Raw genomic sequence first — 20,989 nt, 5'->3', positions numbered from 1 at the left:
CACAAAAGACTGGCAGGGGAAAAGGTGCTTAACGGTTATTTTAAGTTTGTGTTTTACTTAGGGTCCTGCAAGAAGCAAGGCAAGATGGAGGTCTTGGTCCCACAGACATTAGAAGACTGACACGTCACAGTCTCCCTGGCAGCACAATAATTCTACCAGTCAGGATCTACCAGGTTAAAAGTTCTACGTTCTCCATAAATTTACTTTTAACCTTAACCTTACTCATATTTTACACAAAACCCCAAGGAACTGAGCCATGAATTAAGGCTCAAAAGACGCAGGTTCCAAAACAAGTTTCATAAAAGCTTGGTGTGTGACTCCTCCACGTTATGCCTATGTTTTTGCTTTTCTGACGAGGGAAAAGAAAATAAAAGTATTCCCAGTACTTTTCCTGGTTTCCAGAGACGTGGAGACACCAGGAAGCCATCTGTGTGAAGCATTTTAGCCACACCGACTTGAATGTCTTAGACCACCGTCAGAGGAGCACAGAAGACACATCGTCCTGCCCGCCCTTTTCTGCCAACTCACATCAACCGTTGGGGTTTCAGGGGGCCTCTCCAACTTCCTCAGCTTCACCTTCTTGAGCTTCTTGCCTGGTCGTCCCTCCTCACCCCTCATCAACTCCCTAAAGAGGACAGAGATGTCACAGCGCTGCCAGGGGTCCTTCTCAATAAGCAGCAGCTCTGATCACTGAGGTCGCTCACCTGTGATTCCAGTAGCTCTGCTTGAACAGGTCATAGTCCTGAATCTCCACATCCTCACTCTCCCAGGATGCCTGGTCATAGGGTAGGTCCCGCCACTTGATCAAGTAGTGGACGTGGCCCTTCTTGTCCACGCTGTAAGGTCAAGAGGAGAAAGCTCTGAGCCAGAAGGCCCCCTGCTCAGCTCCCCAGTCAGTCTTGCTCTCAGAAACCGCCAACAATAGATGTTCCAAACCAGGCCTCTGAGGAGGCCAGATGCCACATGGATTCAGAACCAATACATCTGGTCTACCAGTCTTTGCACCAAAAATGATCTCTAATCTACAGTCTATGGCTCAAAGGCCAGGATTCAGTCAGTTAATAAATAACACACTGAGTGTCTTGTCCGACTGTAAGTTACTGGTGAGGTCCATTTTCTGAATCCCCTGAGGATACGCAGCCCACCTCCAGGATGCCCGGCCGGCTCCATCGGTACCTGTGGTTGAGAATTCGGTGGATCATCATCCACTCGGGCTTTATCCCATAGCGATAGAAGCGCTCCTCCATCTCAGCGAATTTAGGGTCCTTGTTCTTCCGCTTCCGACTCTTCTCCTCGTCACCACCGAAGTCCCCAGAGGGTGGTTCATCCATGTCATTCTTGCGCTGATAGTTTCGGAACATCACTTGACAGTGTAGCTCCAACTGCAAGCAGGACGAGAAAGACATCAGCAAGAGTGATAGCCACCCTTCTCTCCACAGGCTGTACTCTCACTGCCGCCCCCATCCAGTCTCTCCCAGGCTCACCTGCAGCTCAGACACCCAGGAGCAGTGCCAGTACGACATCCCTTGCCACTTGACGAAGAACTGCCGCTCCGGCCGCCCCTCCAAGGGCTTGGGGGACGGAGTGTTGGGATCAGCATCTGGGGGCCGAGGCACTGGCGTGGGAGATGGTGGCTGACCCCACTTCCAGATTAGGATCTTCTGAACTTTGCCCTTGAGAGCTGGACACTAAGAGAGAAAAAGAGATGAGTCAATACCAAAGCACTACCATAGGGAGGAGATGTATACCTGAGAGCAGCTTCAACCTCATAGTTAGTAAAATCTCATTTCAATTACAGTCTTATCCCAAAACCCTTTGAGAGAGAGAATAGAATCTCCTGTTTCTGGACTTAGTCCAGGACTGGTGTGACATCACTCCTATCTGCCTAACAGAGCTAGCAGCTAGAGCAAGTAGGCACAGAGAAGTCACAGGCCTGGAGCCCAGGTTTCCTCGCTTAATCTATTAGATTGGTGCAAACATAATTGCAGTTTTAGACTGTGAAATTTAACATTTAATCATTATAACTAGGCTCAAACACAGTTTTATCAATCAAAATAGGGACTAATACAATAAACACATTTTTGCCAATGAGAAATATGTTTATTCCTGTGGTGTTAAAATCCAGGCTTCATGATTCAATGAATTCTTGGAAAGGATTTTCCACATCATGCTGGTTGTGGAAGCGTTTTCCCTGCAAAAAGTTTTTAAGCTGCTTGAAGTAGCAGTAGTTGGGAGAAATAGAGGCAGAGGTCAGGTGAATACGGCAGATGAGGCAAAATTTTGTAGCCCAATTTGTTCAACTTTTTGATTGAACATTGTGTGAACACCGCATGATGTTCAACATTGATTGAACATCAACTTTTTGATTGAAGCGTTGATTGTGTCATGTATGGTTGGGTGCTTTCATGGAGAAGAATCAAACCCTTTCATTGCTGTAGGTCTGGTAGCTCACACAATAAAGAATCTGCCTGCAATGCAGGAGACTGGGTTTCAATCTGTGCGTCGGGAACATCCCCAGAAGGAAATGGCTACCCACTCCAGTATTCTTGCCTGGGAAATCCCAAAGACAGATGAGCCTGGTGGGCTATAGTTCATGGGGTTGCAGAGTCGGACACTACTGAGCAGCTAACACACTTTCACTGACCAATGCTGGCTGCAGGCGCTGTGGCTTTCAGTGCATCTCATCGCTTTGCAGAGCATACTTCCAAAATGTAATGGTTTCACTGGGATACAGAAAGCCGTAGTGGATCAGACCGGCAGCAGACCACCAAACAGTGACCATGACCTTTTTTTGGTGCAAATTTGGCTTAGGAGATGCTTTGGAGCATTTTCTCAGTCCAACCACTGAGCTGGTTGTTACCAGTTATTGTATAAAATACACTTTTCATTGCGTATCAGTCTGATTGAGAAATGGTTCGTTATTGTTGCATAGAATAAGAGAAGATGACACTTCAAAACCTTTCCAATTTGCTTCAAATGCTGAAAAACCGTAGAATGGTTGATGTTGAGTTCTTCAGCAACTTCTTATGTGGTTTTAAGAGGATGAGCTTCAGTGATTACTCTCAGTTGGTCACTGTCAACGTCCCATGACCGGCCACTACACTCATCTTCAAAGTTCTCATCTCCTTTGCAAGACTTCTTAAACCACCACTGAACTGTACATTCGTTAGCAGTTCCTGGGCCAAATGTGCTGTTGATGTTGTGAGTTTTCTCCACTGCTTTATGACTCATTTTGAACTCAAATAAGAAAACTGATTGAATTTTCTTTTTGTCTAGCATCATTTCCATAGCTTAAAATCACATAAAATAACTGTTAGAAAAGACATAAACCAAGAAATATCCATTAAAATGATGTATAACACAACCACATTTAAGAATGTATTCCAATTATCAAATGGCAAAGTTCAACAGTGCTAAACCTCATTTATATCCCACTTGGGAGAATAGGCAAAGCATCAGCTCTGTTGGAAGTCAGTCCTATAGCTTCCCAGGAGAAAGGCATCCCAGGACCACAAAGGAAGGAAAACCCCGGTTTCGGGGCTTAAAGGCCTCCAGCCCTCCAGTGGCCTCTCCTGCACCTCAGCCTGGAGATGCCCACATGGAAGAGGGGTGAACCCTTGGGCTGGTCCACGCCTCCCTCGTCTGAGCCCAGTTGGGGCCAGGCACTCACCGTGCAGCGGGGACACAGCCATTCGCCGTTGGGGATCTCTGGGAGGGGGGGGTTCAGGCAGTGGATGTGGTAGGAGGAGGGACAGGTATCACAGCAGAGCAGCTCCCCGCCATCCTTGCAGACCCGACAGAACTCCATGTGGTGATCATCCTCTTCCTCAGGGTCTCCCCCAACCTCTTCCAGGATCTCCTCGCCCTCCGAATTGTCCTCCTTTGCCTCCCACTGGATGCCTTCCTTCTCCTGAAGTTGAAGACCACAGAGTCAGGTTACAACCACCCCCCACCCTCGCCCAGTTGGACCGCACCCTGTATTCCTCCAAGAGCATCCGAAAGCCCACAGCCAGCAGCACCAGCATGTCTCCCCCCGCCCAAGCCCCCGCCCTTGAGGCAAGGCACTCACGCAGTGTGGGCAGCTCCACTTGCCCTCGGGTGCCTTCTCCATGTCCGGGTCCAGGCAGACCATGTGGTATGCGCGGGGACACGTGTCACACAGGATGATCTCTCCGCCTTGCTGGCACACCTCACAGTAGTCCTGGTGGTCTGTCTCATAACCATCCACAGCAGTCACCTCCTCCTCGCCTGGGCAAGGAAGAGGGAAAGCCCAGTTATTAGAAAACGACCACCTCCCCCCACCCCTGAAGCCCAGGCCCCATCTCCTTAGGGAGATGCCTCCCAGTCATTCCCCTCAGCCCATCACATATTGATACAGAAAAGCAGCACACCTTTCTTCTTCTTTTTTGTGGTCCGCAGTTTCTTGCGACTGCGGCTACTGCGGCTGGTAGAACCATCAGAAACAGAATAGCTATTGATACTGGCGTCGTCGAAGTCAGACTCCACATCTAAGTCATCGTCCTCACTCTAATGGGGTGAGAGGAAATACGGCTCAAGGTTCAGGCCAAGGGGAAGGAGAGAGTGGTGGAGAAGGGAGGCAAGGGAATCGCTCTTCACTCGGGGCACTGCAAGCACGGCAAGGACTTACACAGTGAGCCTAGATCCCTGTTCTATGATCAACTCCCCACATACTTCAGCAACCATCATGAAAGGTGAATCCTGAACTAAGCCACCATCCTCTCCACGGGCTAAGGCACCATCACCAGGGGACAGGGACAGGCTGGGCTCTTACCGAGGATCTCTTTCGCTTAGAACCGAAACCTCCCAGCTTGATTTTCAGGGGAGCTACTTTCTTGGGTTTAGGCTTCTTGGCATCGGGGACACGAGGGCTGCCCTTGGGCTTCCTCCGAGCATTGGGACCTAAATCAGGAGAAAGCAAGTGAGATCATGCAGTCCAAACATCCATGACAGAGCAGAACATGGGGAAAAGGAAATATTCACCACCCAAAGTATTTCCACTGGGTTGGCCAAAAAGTGCCTTTTTAAGTAAAAGTAAGACACGTTTTTCACGTTGGAGGAACTTTATTGCACAATGTATCCATCATTTTGTTCCACTACTTTCTGCCACTTTTCTGGCAACTTCATAATTCTATCTTCCCAAAACTTATTATCTTTTTGAGCAAAGAACTGTCCCAGATGCCTTTTACAGTCTTGCAGGGAACCGAACTTTTTTCCATTAAGAGAATTTTATAAAGATAAAAATAAATGGAAATCTGAAGGTGCAATGTCTGATGAACAGGGTGGATAAATCGGAACTTCTCAGCCAGGTTATAACTATTTTTGCCTTGTCATCAAAGAAATGTGCAATCCTGCCTTACCCTGATGGAGCTCATAATAAAGGACTTCTTTCCAATCCTACCACAAACACAACATCACCTTTGTTAGGATGGAGACCAGTCTTTGATGTAGTTGGTGGTGGTTCAATTCACTTGCCTCAGGATCTCTTCTGTTCCACATTACTGTACAGCATCCACTTTTCATTGCCCATCACAATTTGTTTTATAAATGGAATGTTTTTGTTACGTTTAAGTAGAGAATTCCATATGGAAATACAGTTAAGATTTCATTCAACTTACATGGAACCCAAACATGAAAGCGATGAACATAACCAGGCCAGTGCAAATGATTTTCAACACTTGATTTGGATTTTTTGAGTATGTCAGCGATCTCCCATGTGGTATACAATATTGACTGTTCTCAATTAATGTCTTAATTTGATCGCTATCAACTTCAGTTGGTCTACCCAACCAGGGAGCATTGTCCAGCGAGAAACCTCCAGCCCAAACCTTTGCAAATGACTTTTGACACGTTCGATCAGTCACAGCACCTTCTCCACATATTGCACAAATCTTTTTTTGCATTTTAGTTGCTTTTTCACCTTTCTTGAAATAATAAAGCATAATATGCCAAAATACTGCCTTTCTTCTTTTATCTTCAATATAAAAATGACTACACAAAAATTCAATTTTGGTAGTTTTTTTTTAAATGCACACTGATATGACAACCATCACAATACGATCTAACAAAACTGTTTCAAATGAAAAAAAAAAAAAAGAGGACAACTAAGCGAGACTAGAGCCATCTTATGGAAAATAATCAAAGGAACTTTTTGGCCAACCCAACACAATACGCCCCACCTAAAACATTTCTACACTGAGCTTCCCAAATTTCCCTCCTGATCCAAGATTCATCCCTCCCTCCTAGCTTCTATCTTTGGGCTGACAGAACAGTGCATCCACACGTCTGCCAACCACACTAGCCCCCACTTTCACTGGGTCCCATTTTCACCTTTGCCCTCCTTGGTCTTGGCCTTGCGGATAGGCACCTCCACAGGGGGTGGAGGCGGTGCCACTTCAGTGACCGTCACCATGCTCTCAACCACGGCCACTGCCGCCGCTGCAGCTGCTGCCACAGAAGCCCCAGAACTGCCTTTGAAGGGATTGTTGGTGCTGAATTCCCGCCACTTCGCACCCAAAACCATCATCATCTTGGAGACGGCGATCTTGGGGTTTTTGGCAGCAATGAGGGGTCTGGGGGAAAAAAGGCAGGAACAGAAGAGGAAAAGTTTAAAAATAAAAGATAAAAGATGGGGATGGAGGTAAGAAGAGATAACGGAAGTACACTCCACCCCATCCCCAAGACCCTCCTGTTTACCTAACAAACTGGCTGAAGGCCTTGTAGTTGGTGAGGGTGCGATAATCCTCCTCAGAGAACACATGGTCGATGTCTTCCATGCCCCAGTCTTCCAAGAGCTGAGCTGATGACTTAGGCTCCTGCAGAGAGAGCAGGGTCAAGGCTTGATTCCGAGTGCCCACACTCACCAGAGGATATGAGCTGCAACTAAGGCTGGCAAGTCCAGGGTAAGACCAAATCATTAGAAACAGGAGGAGAGAACTCAATCTCAGGGGCAGCAGAATGTCTGGGAAGCAAAGGATAGAGAAGAAGGTGGAAATGCAGGCACCTTCGAGTCATCATCATCCTCGTCCTCCTCCTCCTCCTCTTTCCGCTTGGATTTACTCTTCTTCTCCTTCTTAGGGCCCAGCTTCTTCTTCTTCTTCTTACCAGGGGTATAGTCGCTGCCTTCGCTGTCTGAGCGCAGGGCCACCTCTTCCTCCTCCTCCACAAACTCCGGCCCCTCCCCAGAGCTGTCCCCCAGCTGCCGGCATAAGAGCAAACGCTGGAGCAGGGAAGGAGGGGAGAGGGAGACAGACACACACATGCTACACACATGCTGACCTCAGGACAGCCCCGAGGCGACGCCTGGGACCTGGCAACCCACTCCAGAGCCAGCAAGCGAAGGCCCCAGCCCTCCAGCCCTTCTCAGGGCTCCTCCTGCGTTCCTCCTACTCCCCATGACATCAGTCACCCACTCACCTCCTTTTTTTGGCGCTTGCTCTTAGGGATTTTAGGGTCCCGAGGTTTCTTAGGCTTTTTCTTCTTCTTGAGCTTTGGAGTCTCTGCTTCTGACAAGTCCTCTTCTGGGTCTTCTTCGTTTTCTACATTTATTTAGCAAAGAATGGTATGCAGGGAAGAGATCAATAGCAAAAGGTTAGCACCTAATCCAGAGGCTTTAGACTTGATTCCCCCACCTCTTGTCCCAGATTCCACTGAAGAGAGCTGCTACACACGCCACCAATGGAAGCTGATACTCCAGACAGAAACAGACAGAGAGCTGGAGATCTTTGAAACAGGCCTGCAGGGCCAAACTGGGCCCACCTCAGGCAGCTGCCCAGATCCTGAGCAGAAGTCCTCTATACGCTCACCAGGGCAGCCAAATCAAGCTGCACACAGTTAACCAAGGAAGAGAAATAGGTCCAGCCCTCCTGTATTCCAGAAACCAAGAATGAGAATGAAAAATCCTACCTAGAAAACAAAAACCAAAGACAACACCCTTGGCACATTCCCAGAACAGTACCTGCTCAGTGGTCCTGGAAACCACATCCTTCACTAACCCCCTTTGGCTCATCACTGCTCTAAACCACCAGAACCTCTAAGCCCCAGGTTCAGCTTGCCAGCCTAGTATCATGCCCACTCCCAAACCGGACTTCCCTTCCCCATCTCCAGCCCTACTGTTCCTTCCTGGCTTCTCCTGGGTCAGTAGCCTCTTCTCCCCAGGGGCCCAAATCAGCCCAGCTGTCACCATCTCCCCCCCTTCCTCCTCCCATCTGGCTCCGCCTCCTGCCGGCTGGGAGCACACACAAAGCCTGGGGTAATGCTGAGAGCTCCAGGGCAGGCATAGGTGGGAAGGGGCACCGAGGGTGGGGGAGAAGGCCAGGAGGCAGCTTCCTTTGTAACAGACTTTCATACCAGCGCACCAGCTCCCTCCTCCCTCCTTCCCAAGCCACCCCCACCCAAGGAGGGGGGAGAGGAGAAGGGAGTGGAGGAGGAGGGAATGCCTCACCCACTGAAGAGAGGGAAAATGGCTCCTGACCACAGAAGCCAGCCCAGGGCACCCAGCTGCCAACAGAGGACAGACAGGAAGTGGCAGGGGAGGGGGTGGGGTGGAGAGAGGTAGCCAGAGGGGAAAAGACTACCACCTCATAGATTTCCCAAATGATCACCTGGCCCCATGTCCAAACGCCACTTCTCCTAACACTACCCTGGGATGACACAGTTCGCAAGACGCCATTCTAATGTCCTAGGCAAGGATACCCAAGACACCTTGAAGGGTGACCCCACAAGAGGGCCTGAGTTACTCCCTCAATCGTTAGGATTTCGATCATCAGAGCTAAGGTTTAACAAAAGTTCGGCGGTACTGTGTCAGAGTACACAACCTTCTTTCTGACACCCAAAAGGTTGGCCTTCCTTGCAGGATGGAAGCCCACAAGAAGTCTCTGAAACTCAGCTTCCTCATCACCTCTACCCAGAGTGCAGGCCACAGATCCTAAAGCACCTCTAACAAGGTTACAGGCCGCCACCTATCCAACCGGCTGAGAAAAAGGGAGCAGCACCTAGAATAGTGGACAACAGCCTCCGACACAGGTTCTTAGCTCCTGGCCCCCAGAACTGGCCCGAAAATGCCTCTGGCTCCACCCTTCCTGTGAGGGGCAGATACTGGGGAGCAAGATACACTGGACAAAGCGCCATCAGCCTCCCCCTTTCCCTCTCAGCCGGGGATCAGGCCAGGCACAAGACAGCCCCTCCCATTCCCCTGGGAATGGAACACCAGCTTGGATCTCAGCAGAAAGAACCATTTTCTTAGGCCCTTCTCCCAAGTCATCCCCGTACTGTCCCTGTCCCCAGTCAGCTACATCTCTAAGAGTCACCATCAAAGCTGGAAGTGGAGACCGGAACAATTCACATAAGCAAAGGGGACTCCCTTCCATCCACAGAAGACCCTCCAACTTCTCAGGCAGATGTGCTGACCTGGCAAAAGGCAAACTGGCTGATATAGAGGAAGATTTGGGATAGGGGCAGGAATGGGGTGTGGCAGGTGGAAAAACTGGGTCACACTACAGCTTGGGGCAGAGTTCACCCTGGGAGCCCGCACAGTTCCCAGTCAACACAGGGGCAGCCCCAGCCCGAGGGGCCAATGGGAAACCCAGATGTGGAGCCAGCACAGGATCCTCTCGCCACTATCACTCTCCCCCGCATCCTGGGCCACAGCACAGAAATCTGCCACCGTGCCCTCCACGGTGACAGGATTCAAGCCTCAGTTTCTGATCCCAGCAGCTGAAAACTCAACAAGAACACTGACCCTCTCTTCTAAGTGGCCCTGGGCGGAAGGAGAGACTCCCAACTAAGAAAGCGCCAAACGTGGAACCATCTTTCCCAGACCACCTCAACTTGCAGCTGGAGCTAAGGAGAGAGAAAGCAAAAGGGAAAGATGTTTGCTGGGAAACAAAAACAGAGCCAGCAGGATCCCATCTTAATATACACAGGGAAGATGAAGAAATGGCAGGTAAACAAAAAGATGAAGAAACCAAGTAGGTGACTTAGCTAGGTGCTCTGAAGAAAGGACAGAGGAGACAGAGATCCACTTTACAAACATAACAACAATCATCATTTGAGGATAGACAAGAGTCATTCCAATCAGGCAGGGTGGTTAAAACAATTCGGGTTTGGCCAGTCCAAGGGAGCCACCCCAAATCACAGACAGCACAACCCCCAACACACCTACACAAACACTTCACACCACCAGCCCAAACCCTAGGCTACCTGAGCAGGGCAGAGCCTTCTGGGAAAAAAGCCAGGATTAAACCGACTTGCCAGAGAAAGAGGGGTGCCCAGGGTATCACCTCCGTTCTTTGTGCCCCTCCTAATGTATCCTGCAGGCTACGACATCCTACCCCAACCCCACTCTTAACATTCCAGCAATCTGCCTGACTAAAAGCGCTCTAGATCCCAGTTGAGGAGCGCAATTCAAACTTCACACAGTTGAAACTGCACAGAAAGCCGGTAACTGATCAGAAGCTAAAAATAATCAGAGAGTAACCCGCACTCCCTCTTTCTTTTCCACAGCAGCAACCACAAGATCCTGCTAACAGAGATGCTCTGACGGTCTCCTCCAAGAGCAATCCTCAACCCCCTCACCGCCGCTGCCGCCGCGCCCAGCCTCCAGGGGTCCCAGGCACCTGCAGTCCTTCGGGGACCCACACCAGGCAAAGCCTACCAGCCCCGAGAGCTCCCTCGACCGGGATCCGCAGAGCGTTCCCGAAGACAGTGCAGCAAGCTTGCACCGCGGTCCACGGAGCCCAGGAGGCACATGGCTTCCACCCCCCTCGCGCCGGAGCTCCGCAGAAGGGAACCACTCCCTGCGGATGCCCTCCACCTCAGGCTGCATGGTGGGAGCCCAGAAACTCAACCCTGCCTCTCCACAGCCACTAGGAAGGGCCCAGATGCCTCCTTCCTGCCCGGGGGCCCTGGGGGAAGGTGTTACCTGGGTGGGGTGGGGGCAGACTGTTGTTCAAAAGTGCATCCATGTCGTCCTCCTCGCTGCCCGCGGAGCAGGGGGACGGGGAGCCCAGGCCCGAAGCCATCCCCTTCCGCTCCCGGCCAGGGAATTGGCCCAGCTGCTCCTGCCTGCGGCCTGGGGCCCTCGACACTGGCCCGAGTCACTGTGCGGGGGAGGGGGGAGAGAAAGAGAACAGTCAGTGACGCGCACGGCCCCCTCCCCCACCCCGCCGCGCTTTCCGCCCACCCCGGCCCCCCCTCAGCCACCCGAGCAGGGCACCCGAACCACTCAGGCTGAACTTAGTTCCACACTCCCGGGGGCGGCCCGGAAGCCGGTTCCCCGACTGGAGCCCCCCGGAGAGAGCGGCGCCCCCGAGGGCAGGCCGGTGCCGGCGTGGGGAGGGGAGAGGCCGCTGGACGGAGCCGGGCGTGACGGGGGAGGGGGTCCGAGTGGCCGCGGTGCGGGGTGCGGGGTGGGGGCCGGGGAAGGCGGCCGGCGGCGAGGCGCTCGGGGACACAAGGTCACTTGGGGGTGGGGGGGGGGCGCCTCCCTGCGCCTGGGGAGGGGCCAGTCCCCAGACAGGGCAGCTTTCCAAAGGCTGTCCTCTGGGACAACTCGGGCTCTCCGGAGGAGCCGCGGGGACGAGGGGGCGTGGAGGCTCGGCGCTCCGGGGGGCTGGAGGCAGGGGCGTGGGGGGCCGGCACTCCCACCGGGCAGGGGGCCGAGCCACGTGTCCCGGGGGGCAAGTGAGCTGAGGGCGAGGGGGGCGCCGGGCATTGTGGGAGGCCGAGTACAAGGTGGGAGTCGCTGAGAGCGAGACTCGGGTCGGGCGAGGGCGGGAGCTGGGCGCACTGCCGGGCAAAGAGAGGCAGGGTCGGCTCCCGGGGCAGGGGGCGGTCCGCGGGTCCGGGGACGCCCGAGGAGCAGCTGGGTGAAGGAAAGACCCTCGGGGCTGGTCGGGCTGAGAGGGGCGTCTCTCTAGGAACCCTGAGCTCTCCTCACCCCGGAGCCGCCGCAGGTCGCGCTGGGTCCGGCCCGGTGTCACTCCCGCTCCGGCTCCTCCTCGCCGCGGCCGAAGGGGGGAAAATGGCTCCGGCTCCGGCGTCGCCTCTTAAAGGGCCCGAAACACCGGCCGGGAAATCCCACCGCACAGGCCCCGCCCCCCCACGGACAGCCCATAATAACCTCAACCAACTCCAACCCCCCCTCCACTACCGCCACCCTCCTCCCTAGGTCTCCCGGGCAACCCCCGCCCCCTCGTCGCTCCGGCAACCATTGGCCACGCCCCCTTCGAGAGCGCGCGCGCGTGTCACCCGGGCAACCACCCACCTCCTGGCCATCCCATAATACACACGGACACCACCCCCCCCACCACCACCACCACTACCACCCCACGCACACACAGACCATACACATACATGCCAGGGTTGTTGACATCTCATGATATTGCAGACCTTTTGCAACTAACCCTTTATCCCCACCCCCCCCGACATCCCATAATAGCTATCCTTTGCCAACTTCTTCACTCTTGGCCCTAACGCTAACATCCCATAATAATTCGTCACCTCTCCCTTCCCATGGCCATCCCATAATAAGCATCCGTCCCAGCCCTTCAGCCTCACATCCCATAATACTCATCCCCATCCCCCACAGACATCCCATAATAACCACTCTTCATCCACCCCCAGTTTGATATCCCATAATAGTCAGAAACTCACCCCCCCCATCAACGGACACTTCGGCCTCCTCCCACACACATCCCGTAATAATCAGTCTCCCACTTTCAGTACTGACATCCCATAATAACCCACCCCCTGGCGCTGCCCTCAGCCCCTGCAGGCTAGATCCTCACAACACGACCCCCAGACTTCACACATTCATTCTAGTTCCACAGCCCTTAATAACCACTCCTCCCCATCAGAGAGATATACCATAATGATCAACAGCCATACCGTCACCCCACAGATGGACAACTAATCTCCTTTCCTCTAACACTGGAAAGATATCCCATCATTTCACTCCCCCACCCACACACTGACAGCCCATAATAATTGCAAAGAACTCGTGGTCAACCAGACATACCATAATACTCCCAGCACAACCCAGAGTCACATCCCATAATGCTTCACCTCCACTCCACTACCCCTATACCTTTTCAGTCAGACATCCCATAATATTCATACTCATACCTCCCCCATCTCCAAGGCTGTCAGTCTATTCTAACACCCACACCAGAGAGGGTGAAGCGGGCTACCCACATTGCCCTGTCCCCGCCCCAACTTGTACACACCTTCATCCCTTAATGAGCCAAAGCAGTGTCCTGGCACAAAGCCTCTTGATGTATAAGACGGACCCTCGCTTTCCTCATCCATCATTTCCAGACACCCACGAACTGACAATCAACCTAGGACCCCACCCAGTCCCACCAAAACCCAGATGTTCTCCAGACATTTACCTTCAGGTGAGTTTTCAATAAGACCAACCAAATACCATACTGACCAGATGAGCCATTCACATAAAGTTTAGCTCACCCCAAAGCATCCCATAACAATTACAAACCCCCGCCTAAAGACTATTTCTCAACATTCCAGCAGTCCTTACCCCATACCACCTCCCCAGGTCAAGCAGTCCATTCTCCTTCCTATGAATGGACATCCCACCATGGTGTGAACTGAAGATCTTGATATCTGCTCATGAAGACCCAAGATTTGCTCTCCTTATACTCATGTTTATGCAACAGATGTTGAGGGAGTACCTAGCAAGGCACAGAGCTGGGCACCATAATGCCTCCCTTCAAGAAGCCTAAACAATCAAATGCTGAGGCTAGATAGAATGTCTGGTGTCAATGAAACACAGTGCTATTTCCTAATTTCCTGTCACAGGGAATAAAACAAATCCCAACTGGTCTCAGGAGACATCAGATCCCAGTAGAGATTCTCAGTGGTCCTTCTAGAGGTGGGAGGTACTTCTAGAGGATTTACAATGTAGACGGATGGGCAAGATAATCTCCTCTCTGCTCCCTATGTACTAAGGGATTTTGATTGGAAAGTACTGTCCATCCATCCAGCAAAGCGTTTCTAATACAGAAACCCTATAATGTCATTATGTGCTTCCTTCCTGAGAGACTCCTCAACATGCCAGAATTGTTATATTTGAACACCAAGGGCTTCCCTGGTGGCTCAGACAGTAAAGAATCCATGGGCAATGTGGGAGACCTGGGTTCAATCCCTGGGTTGGGAAGATCCCCTGGAGAAAAGCATGAAACCCACTCCAGTATTCTTGCCTGGAGAATCCCCAAGGACAGAGGAGCCTGGCGGGCTACAGTCCATGGGGTCTTAAAGAGTTGGACACACAACTGAGCAACTAAGCACAGCATGCTTGAACACCAAATCCTGCTGACCAATGACCCATGTTCTCATTTATATGTTCTCATTCTGTATCCTCAAGTCTCATAACATTTCCAACTGCCTCTATCTTCCTCTTATTGAAGTCCCATTCTTGCCCCCCGCAAAAAAAAAACCCTCATCACTGTATAATACTCACCATCTTCCCCTCCGTGTACAAGTCAACATCCCAGAATGCCTTTTTCATTTATAATGCCACAAGGAAGCCTCCAGAAATATACCATTCCCTTCCTTACCTGTACCTACCCTGCAGCTACCCTGGGGACCTAACCTAAGAAAGTCAGAGAACCCAGTCTTAAAATCTTTTGACCCTTAGAGAACCTGAGCCTACAGCCTATCACTTTTTCCTCTTCCTGAGCCCCAGAGAACCTGGGTGAGAACCAGTATCTCAGCACCACTTCCTTGCTGCCCTCACTCCAGATCCCAGAATCAGCTAACATCTTCCTCTACTCTCCTGTGCCTTTTCCACACAAGTCCAAGGCCCTTGCGGGTACAACAGGTTGAAGAGCAACCGGAACTTCCTCCTAGGAGAGGCCCTTCCTGACCAGAAGTGAGTGTGTCGCCCTTCTAATCTCACTTCCCTAGAGAAAGGGCCTGGCTAGATGACCCTCCCTCCTCTGGGAACCTCAGGACTGGAGAGCTGGCAAGGAGAGATGAATTCAGGAGAGGCAGAAACTTGCTTAGGGAAATCAGCATCCCTATGCTTCCAAGCATCACTTTGCCGACAAAGGACAAAGGTCCATCTAGTCAAAACTATGGTTTTTCCAGTAGTCATGTATGGATATGAGAGCTGGAGCATAAAGAAAGCTGAGCATAGAAGAATTGATGCTTTCAAATTGTGATGTTGGAGAAGACTCTTGAAAATCTGTTGGACTGCAAGGAGATCAAACCAGTCAATCCTAAAGGAAATCAACCCTGAATATTCACTGGAAGGACTGATGCTGAAGCTGAAACTCCAATACTGTGGCCACCTGATGCAAAAAACTGACTAACAGGGAGAGACCCTGATTCTGGGAAAGACCGAAGGCAGGAGGAGAAAGGGGCAGCAGAGGATGAGATGGTTGGATAACATCACCGACTCAATGGACATGAATTTGAGCAAACTCCAGGAGACAGTGAAGGACAAGGAAGCCTGGTGCTGCCATCCACAGGGTCGTGAAGGGTCAGACACGACTAAGCGACTGAACAACAAAGGCTTCCAAGCAGAACACCAATGATGGTGACTGGTCTCTCCCCCAGCTCCTGCCTGACTTCACTCCCCAGACCACCCTTTCAGCACATCCACTCTGGCACACAGGCTATTTCCCCCATTCTGCAAGGCTGCCTGGTATTCCCATTCAATTCTCTTGTCTTCAAGGTTGGGCCCCATTCATTTGTGCAAATCCTCCCCCATGCTTATTCTGAGGACTAAGAGCAAACCCTGCCCTCCTCACTTGGGGGACAGGAGGCAGCTCTTTCATTAAGGTACCATATACCTCCTTTCAGGAGGTTCTCACTAACCTACAGAGCTGCCAGAGCATTATTATGCCCTCCTCTCTCTCCCCATTTCTTTAGGGGATCCAGCCTGCCTCTGGGCCTCAAATTTCGTTCTGTAATGTCTACATCTGCCCCATACCCTCTTCTTCCCACATATACACCAAGTTACCACAGAGATTCATAAACCAGGAGAAGAGTTTTGTAACTGGGTAGTCACAGCTTCTTGTCTGTGGAGACACACATGGTCCCTTTTGTCCACCACAGCCCTTTACCCCATCCTGCCAGTTGTACCCACTTACCCCTTGGCTCCTCTTACGCCCCACCTCTCCCTGATAACCCACAAGGAGTAGGTCAAAGGCTCTTCTCTCCTTGAGTTCCAGGGGGCTAGGATGTTCATGTCACTGTTGTGGTCTTTCCGCCTCTGTGCTCCCCCTCCCTACCCTGGCCCCAGGCTCCCCTCCCAGATAAATTATAAATAAACCACCAGCGAGATTGGCCCACAGAGACTAAGGGTGGGATAATCTCCTGATTAATGCACCCAGGGGGACAGCCTCTCTAGCCTGTTACTTTAGTGTTCTGCTTCCCTCCCTGTGGTACAGAAGAACCTAGAATAACAGAGTGGGTTGTCCATGGAGTTTTCAGCACATACTCTGTAGTTCCCTCTCCATCTCTGTTCTGTGAGTCCCAGAAACTCTGTTCGCTAGGCATCTAAGAGTGTTCCTGCTGTCAGAAAAGGGGGTTTAGGAAAGCAACATAGGACAGAAAAGCCACAGGGACAGTGCAAGCCGAAGGCTAGGCAGGAGGGAGGTGGTACAGGGCTGGGGGGCACCACCGCACATGTGTCCTGAAGAAGCCAACTCAGTCTTGCTCCTCCGGTGCGACTGCAAGGTGGCACAGCTCCCCTGGTTGGACCCCTACCTGAGCTACAGTCCAGCCAGAACTCAGGCCTCCTCACCGCAGGCTTGGACTCAGCCACCCTTGTAGCTCACAAGCTGTTTAGGGACCCAGGTGTCCAGGGTTCAGATCCGGCTAGCTCCAGTCTGCCCCCGGGGCCTCTTCAAACAGCTGTCACGGACGAACCTCTCCAGCCAGTCACTCTTGCCAGGCCTCAGGTCTGGCTCCAGGGCTCACCCCACCCTCCCCAGCTCCTTCCCTCCCTCTTCCTTCCTTTCCTTCCCCCTCCCCCCTCCCCAGAGCTTCACCTACTCAGGACAGCCCCACCCAGCTGCGCTGGGCACATCCCATAATAATCCTTCTCCTTGTTAGCCCCCCCCCCCCCAAAAAAAGAGAGAGGCGGCCATCCCATAATAGCCACCCACAAGAGACATTCCGCGGTGACCGCCCCCTCCCTGCAGAGCTGCCGGGAGCAGCCATCCCATAATAGCTGGCCGCCTGTTTTACTGGTTACGGCTGTGGAGGGAGCTGGAGAGGAAATGGAGGGGAGGGGGAAGGAGAGGAGGATCAAGGGCCCCCACTTTGTGGAAGGGAGTGACAAGGGGAAGGAGAGTGACCCAAGGGGATGGGGAGCCAAGGGGACATGGACAGGTGGGAGGTGTGGCCCACTGGCCACCACAACCCTGCTTTGGGACCTTCTCCGCATCCTCAGGGGGTTCGTTTCCCCTTCAGCACCCGGAGGTGGCTGCTAGTTAAGGAAGATGCCTAGGATGGGTTGAGGTGCTCAAACAGCCAGAGTGTGGGGGGTGGACTTCAGGTGTTCTCCTTGGGCCATGTACGGAAGAACGCAGACCTTAGAGACGATGGCTAGAGAGTAAAGGGTGGGGGGGTCGGAGAAGCTCTCCTCAGGCCCTCCCCATTCTGCACCACCATCCCATAATAATCCCCCAGCCCCACTCCCCCTCCCACACACGACATCCCATAATATCTTCTGGAGAAGCAGTCCCCGCAGTAGGTACAAAGAGCTATCCCATAATATGCTCCCCCACCCCCACTCGCCACCCCCCCCAACTTGGCCCCCCCCAGTCACATGCAGCCGGTGCCATCCCCCGCTGCTCCCCCCTCTGGCCACCGAAGGCCTTGCCAGCCCATAATACTCTTGCCTCTGGTCGCAGGAGGCCTCCAGCCCATAATATTCCCTTCCACCACCACCCCCCCCTTCCCGCCCCGCACCCCTTCCTCCCGCCTCCAGTTGGAGCCGGGCCTCACCAGCCCATAATATTCCCCAGTCTCCTAAGGCTGCTCCAGCCCATAATACTCTCCCTGTCTCCTAAGGCCTCTCCATCCCATAATACTGCCAGACGCCTGACCTGTGGGCCAAACCCCAGCCCGTTCCACACATCGAGGCTGTGTCAGCGCCGCCGGTCTCCCTCCCTGTCCCTCCCTCCTCCCGCCTCGGCGCTCTCCCTCCCAGGCTGTCTCCCTTCCGCCCTCCTGCCCTGGGCCCCTCTCCCGGCCCCACCAGGGCCTGCCCGGGCCCTCACTTCCCCTCCAGCCTCCTCTTTTGCCCTTTCTCCTCTGCTTGGTTCTTCATCCCATGCCCCCTCTCCTCTCCATTCGGGCACTTTCCCACCCACTTCTCTGTCTGTGGAATGGACAAGGGGCCGGTGAGGAGAGAGTGCCCCCAGAGGGCGACAGGCCAGTCACTGCCGCGGCCTCCTCCTTGACCAAGCACCGTGAAAGCTGGCCCCGCCTGCCTTGCTCACCCATCCCTGGCCTTGGTTCTGATTGCTGGCAGAGCTCCATCTGGGCGAGGATTCACCTGGAACCCTTGCTGTCTTCCAGAAACTCTCCCCTTGGGCATCAAAAGCCGACTTCACCAACGGCCTGTCCTCCCCAGACCCTGGTTGGAAAGAGAGCTCCCCCTTATGGGATATCTCTCAGGTGCCTTTCAAGGGTGACCTCATTAACCCTCACTAGAACCCAATAAGTAGATGCTATGATCCCCATTTCATGGGGAAATAGAGGTTCAGAGAGGTTAAACAACTTCCAAGGTCACACTGCCAAGAAGTGACAGAGCCAAAATTAGTCCCCAGGTTTGTTTGATGGCAAAGTTCTGAGAGCCTTTGGGATTCTCCAAGCCCCTGGGAGAAACTTCACTCTTCAGGGTTTTCAGTGCTCCTCTGGAAGAGACAGCATGGTGACAGTTCCCCAGCCTCCCCGGTCTCCAGGGTCTCCTGAAAGAAGGGAGAAGGAAGGCTCCGTGGGAGGTTAACCTCCCCCTCCACTTTTCTTCAGGGGACTCCAGGTGGCAACCCCACAGGGATTTCCTTCATGCTCCAGGGCTAACAAGCATCTCTCCTTGTTCTCCTGAATTTATCTCAAGACCAGTGATTGTTCCTCTTCCCCCAGCTTCTCTCACCACATGGACGGACCATTCTACAGAGGATACGGACCTTGAGGAGAACCAAGGAGTGGTGTCCTCTTTGGTTTAGTTGGTGGACAATCAGGAGTGCTGTCTTGGAAATGTTGGGCACATCCCAGGTGGGGGAGGGGAGTGCATGAAGGCTGAGGTGTCTAGCTTTGGGTGCTATCCTTGAGCCACGCCCTTCCAAACCCTCGATGTGGTATGTTTTAGGGCCCAACACCATTGGAACCATGAATGAGCCCTGTTCTCAGCGCTCACTCAGCCACAGTGGGTTCTGCACTGGGGCGGAGGCAGGTGGAGAGGAAGGGCTGGTGTGTTGTAGGGTGAGTGAGTTAGGAGCCCACGGAGGAAGAACTCCACTGAGTGGAGGGACAGGTGACACAGTGGATTCAAGGTGAGAGAGTGGTGGCCTACATGAGGAGGGAAGGAGAGGAAAGGATGCCAAGGAGTGGTGGGTGGAAGGGAACCAGGAATGAGACAGTGGGCTGTAAAGGAAGGGGAGATACAGTAGGGTGTTCTGTGAAGAGTAGAGGACTTTGGGAGTCGCAGAGACGCCGTCCCTCTTCCTGGTTGTGTGACCTTAGATCCTCAGCTCTTCCAGGATGTTTCATCTGTAAAGTGAGGGTAATCATTATTCCTAACTCAGAGGGTTATTGTAATAATTAAATAAAACAATGCATTTTGAGCACAAAACTAAGGTCTTGGCATGAAGTGAACTGAAGTGAAAGGCACTCAGTTGTGTCTGACTTTTTGTGACCCCATGGACTATACTAGAGTCCATGGAATTCTCCAGGCCAGAATACTGGAGTGGGTAGCCTTTCCCTTCAGGGGATCTTCCCGACCCAGGGATCTAACCTAGGTCTCCCGCATTGCAGGCGAATTCTTACCAGCTGAGCCATGGGGAAGCCCAATTGCATAGAAAATATTTTTACAATGTGTTCACACACTTCTCCCTGTGTCTGAGATTTTCTCATTTTCCTCCTTTGGGTTTTCCTAACCCCCAAAAAGCCTGGTAGGCTGTAGTCCATGGGGTCGCTGAGGGTCGGACACGACTGAGCGACTTCACTTTGACTTTTCACTTTCATGCATTGGAGAAGGAAATGGCAACCCACTCCAGTGTTCTTGCCTGGAGAATCTCAGGGATGGGGGAGCCTGGTGGGCTGCCGTCTATGGGGTCACACAGAGTTGGACAAGACTGAAGTGACTTAGCAGCAGCAGCAGTAGCAACCCCCCAAAAGGTAAACTTCGGGACACAGGGTGGGTCTCTGGATTTCCCACATGTAGTTGCCGTTACGTTGGCCACCCAGTCATCGAGGGATCCTGTGAAAATAGCAGTGACTGCGGACATCCTTAAACTTCCTATTCATATCAGGTTCTGCTCATTCCTCCTCTGCCTGCAACATCTCCTGAATCTAATCTCTGCACTGTGCAGCATATGGGATCATAGTTCCCCAACTAGAGACCAAACCAGAGCCCCCTGCGTGGAAGCGCGGAGTCTTAACCACTGGACCGCCAGGGAAGTCCTCCTGAATCTATTCTTGCCTCTCTGTTCTCTTGGAAACCCTGTGGATACATTGTCCACTGGAGCTTAAACGATGGAGAGTCCACACTGGCGAAAACTCATTTCCATCTGCCTCCGCAAGCACACCTCCTGGATCCACCCCCTCACCTGTCTTTCTCCTTAGACTCTTCCCCGCCTCATTTCCCTGTAGTTTATCCCACACAGTGTGTCAGGGTGGGCTGAACCTCCCTTAAGAACCTCCAGGGACTGTCTAGTGCCCAATAAATTAATGGTCAGTGCCTTCCCCTGCATTCTTCCATCTTCCATCTTGA

At 52.5% G+C, this 20,989-nt stretch overlaps 1 protein-coding gene across 10 annotated transcripts in view; it reads right to left on the bottom strand.

Annotated features, from left to right (window-relative positions):
* CHD4 (chromodomain helicase DNA binding protein 4) overlaps positions 1–12,148 on the bottom strand; it is a 29,629-nt gene extending 17,481 nt beyond the window's left edge. For 2 of the 10 annotated variants that reach the window (XM_061418120.1, XM_061418121.1), the window contains exons 1-14: positions 11,957–12,086; positions 10,940–11,117; positions 7,435–7,556; positions 7,022–7,237; positions 6,715–6,833; positions 6,349–6,590; positions 4,793–4,920; positions 4,392–4,527; positions 4,070–4,248; positions 3,671–3,910; positions 1,485–1,688; positions 1,177–1,382; positions 705–836; positions 529–625 (exon numbers count right to left, since the gene is read on the bottom strand). In XM_061418120.1, the coding sequence (XP_061274104.1) occupies positions 529–625; positions 705–836; positions 1,177–1,382; positions 1,485–1,688; positions 3,671–3,910; positions 4,070–4,248; positions 4,392–4,527; positions 4,793–4,920; positions 6,349–6,590; positions 6,715–6,833; positions 7,022–7,237; positions 7,435–7,556; positions 10,940–11,039 (2,121 nt within the window). In that variant the 5' untranslated portion in view covers positions 11,040–11,117; positions 11,957–12,086. Of the gene's footprint in view, positions 1–528; positions 626–704; positions 837–1,176; positions 1,383–1,484; positions 1,689–3,670; positions 3,911–4,069; positions 4,249–4,391; positions 4,528–4,792; positions 4,921–6,348; positions 6,591–6,714; positions 6,834–7,021; positions 7,238–7,434; positions 7,557–10,939; positions 11,118–11,956 lie in introns of all 10 variants that reach the window. The other 8 variants (XM_061418126.1, XM_061418123.1, XM_061418127.1 and 5 more) reach the window with 8 other exon arrangements.
* Between the last annotated feature and the right edge of the window lie 8,841 nt (positions 12,149–20,989).

This window comes from Bos javanicus, chromosome 5 (genome assembly GCF_032452875.1).
Source record: "Bos javanicus breed banteng chromosome 5, ARS-OSU_banteng_1.0, whole genome shotgun sequence".
Lineage (NCBI taxonomy): Eukaryota > Metazoa > Chordata > Mammalia > Artiodactyla > Bovidae > Bos > Bos javanicus.
The sequence above is the reverse complement of the archived record's forward strand: the minus strand, read 5'-3'. Positions and strand labels throughout refer to the sequence as shown.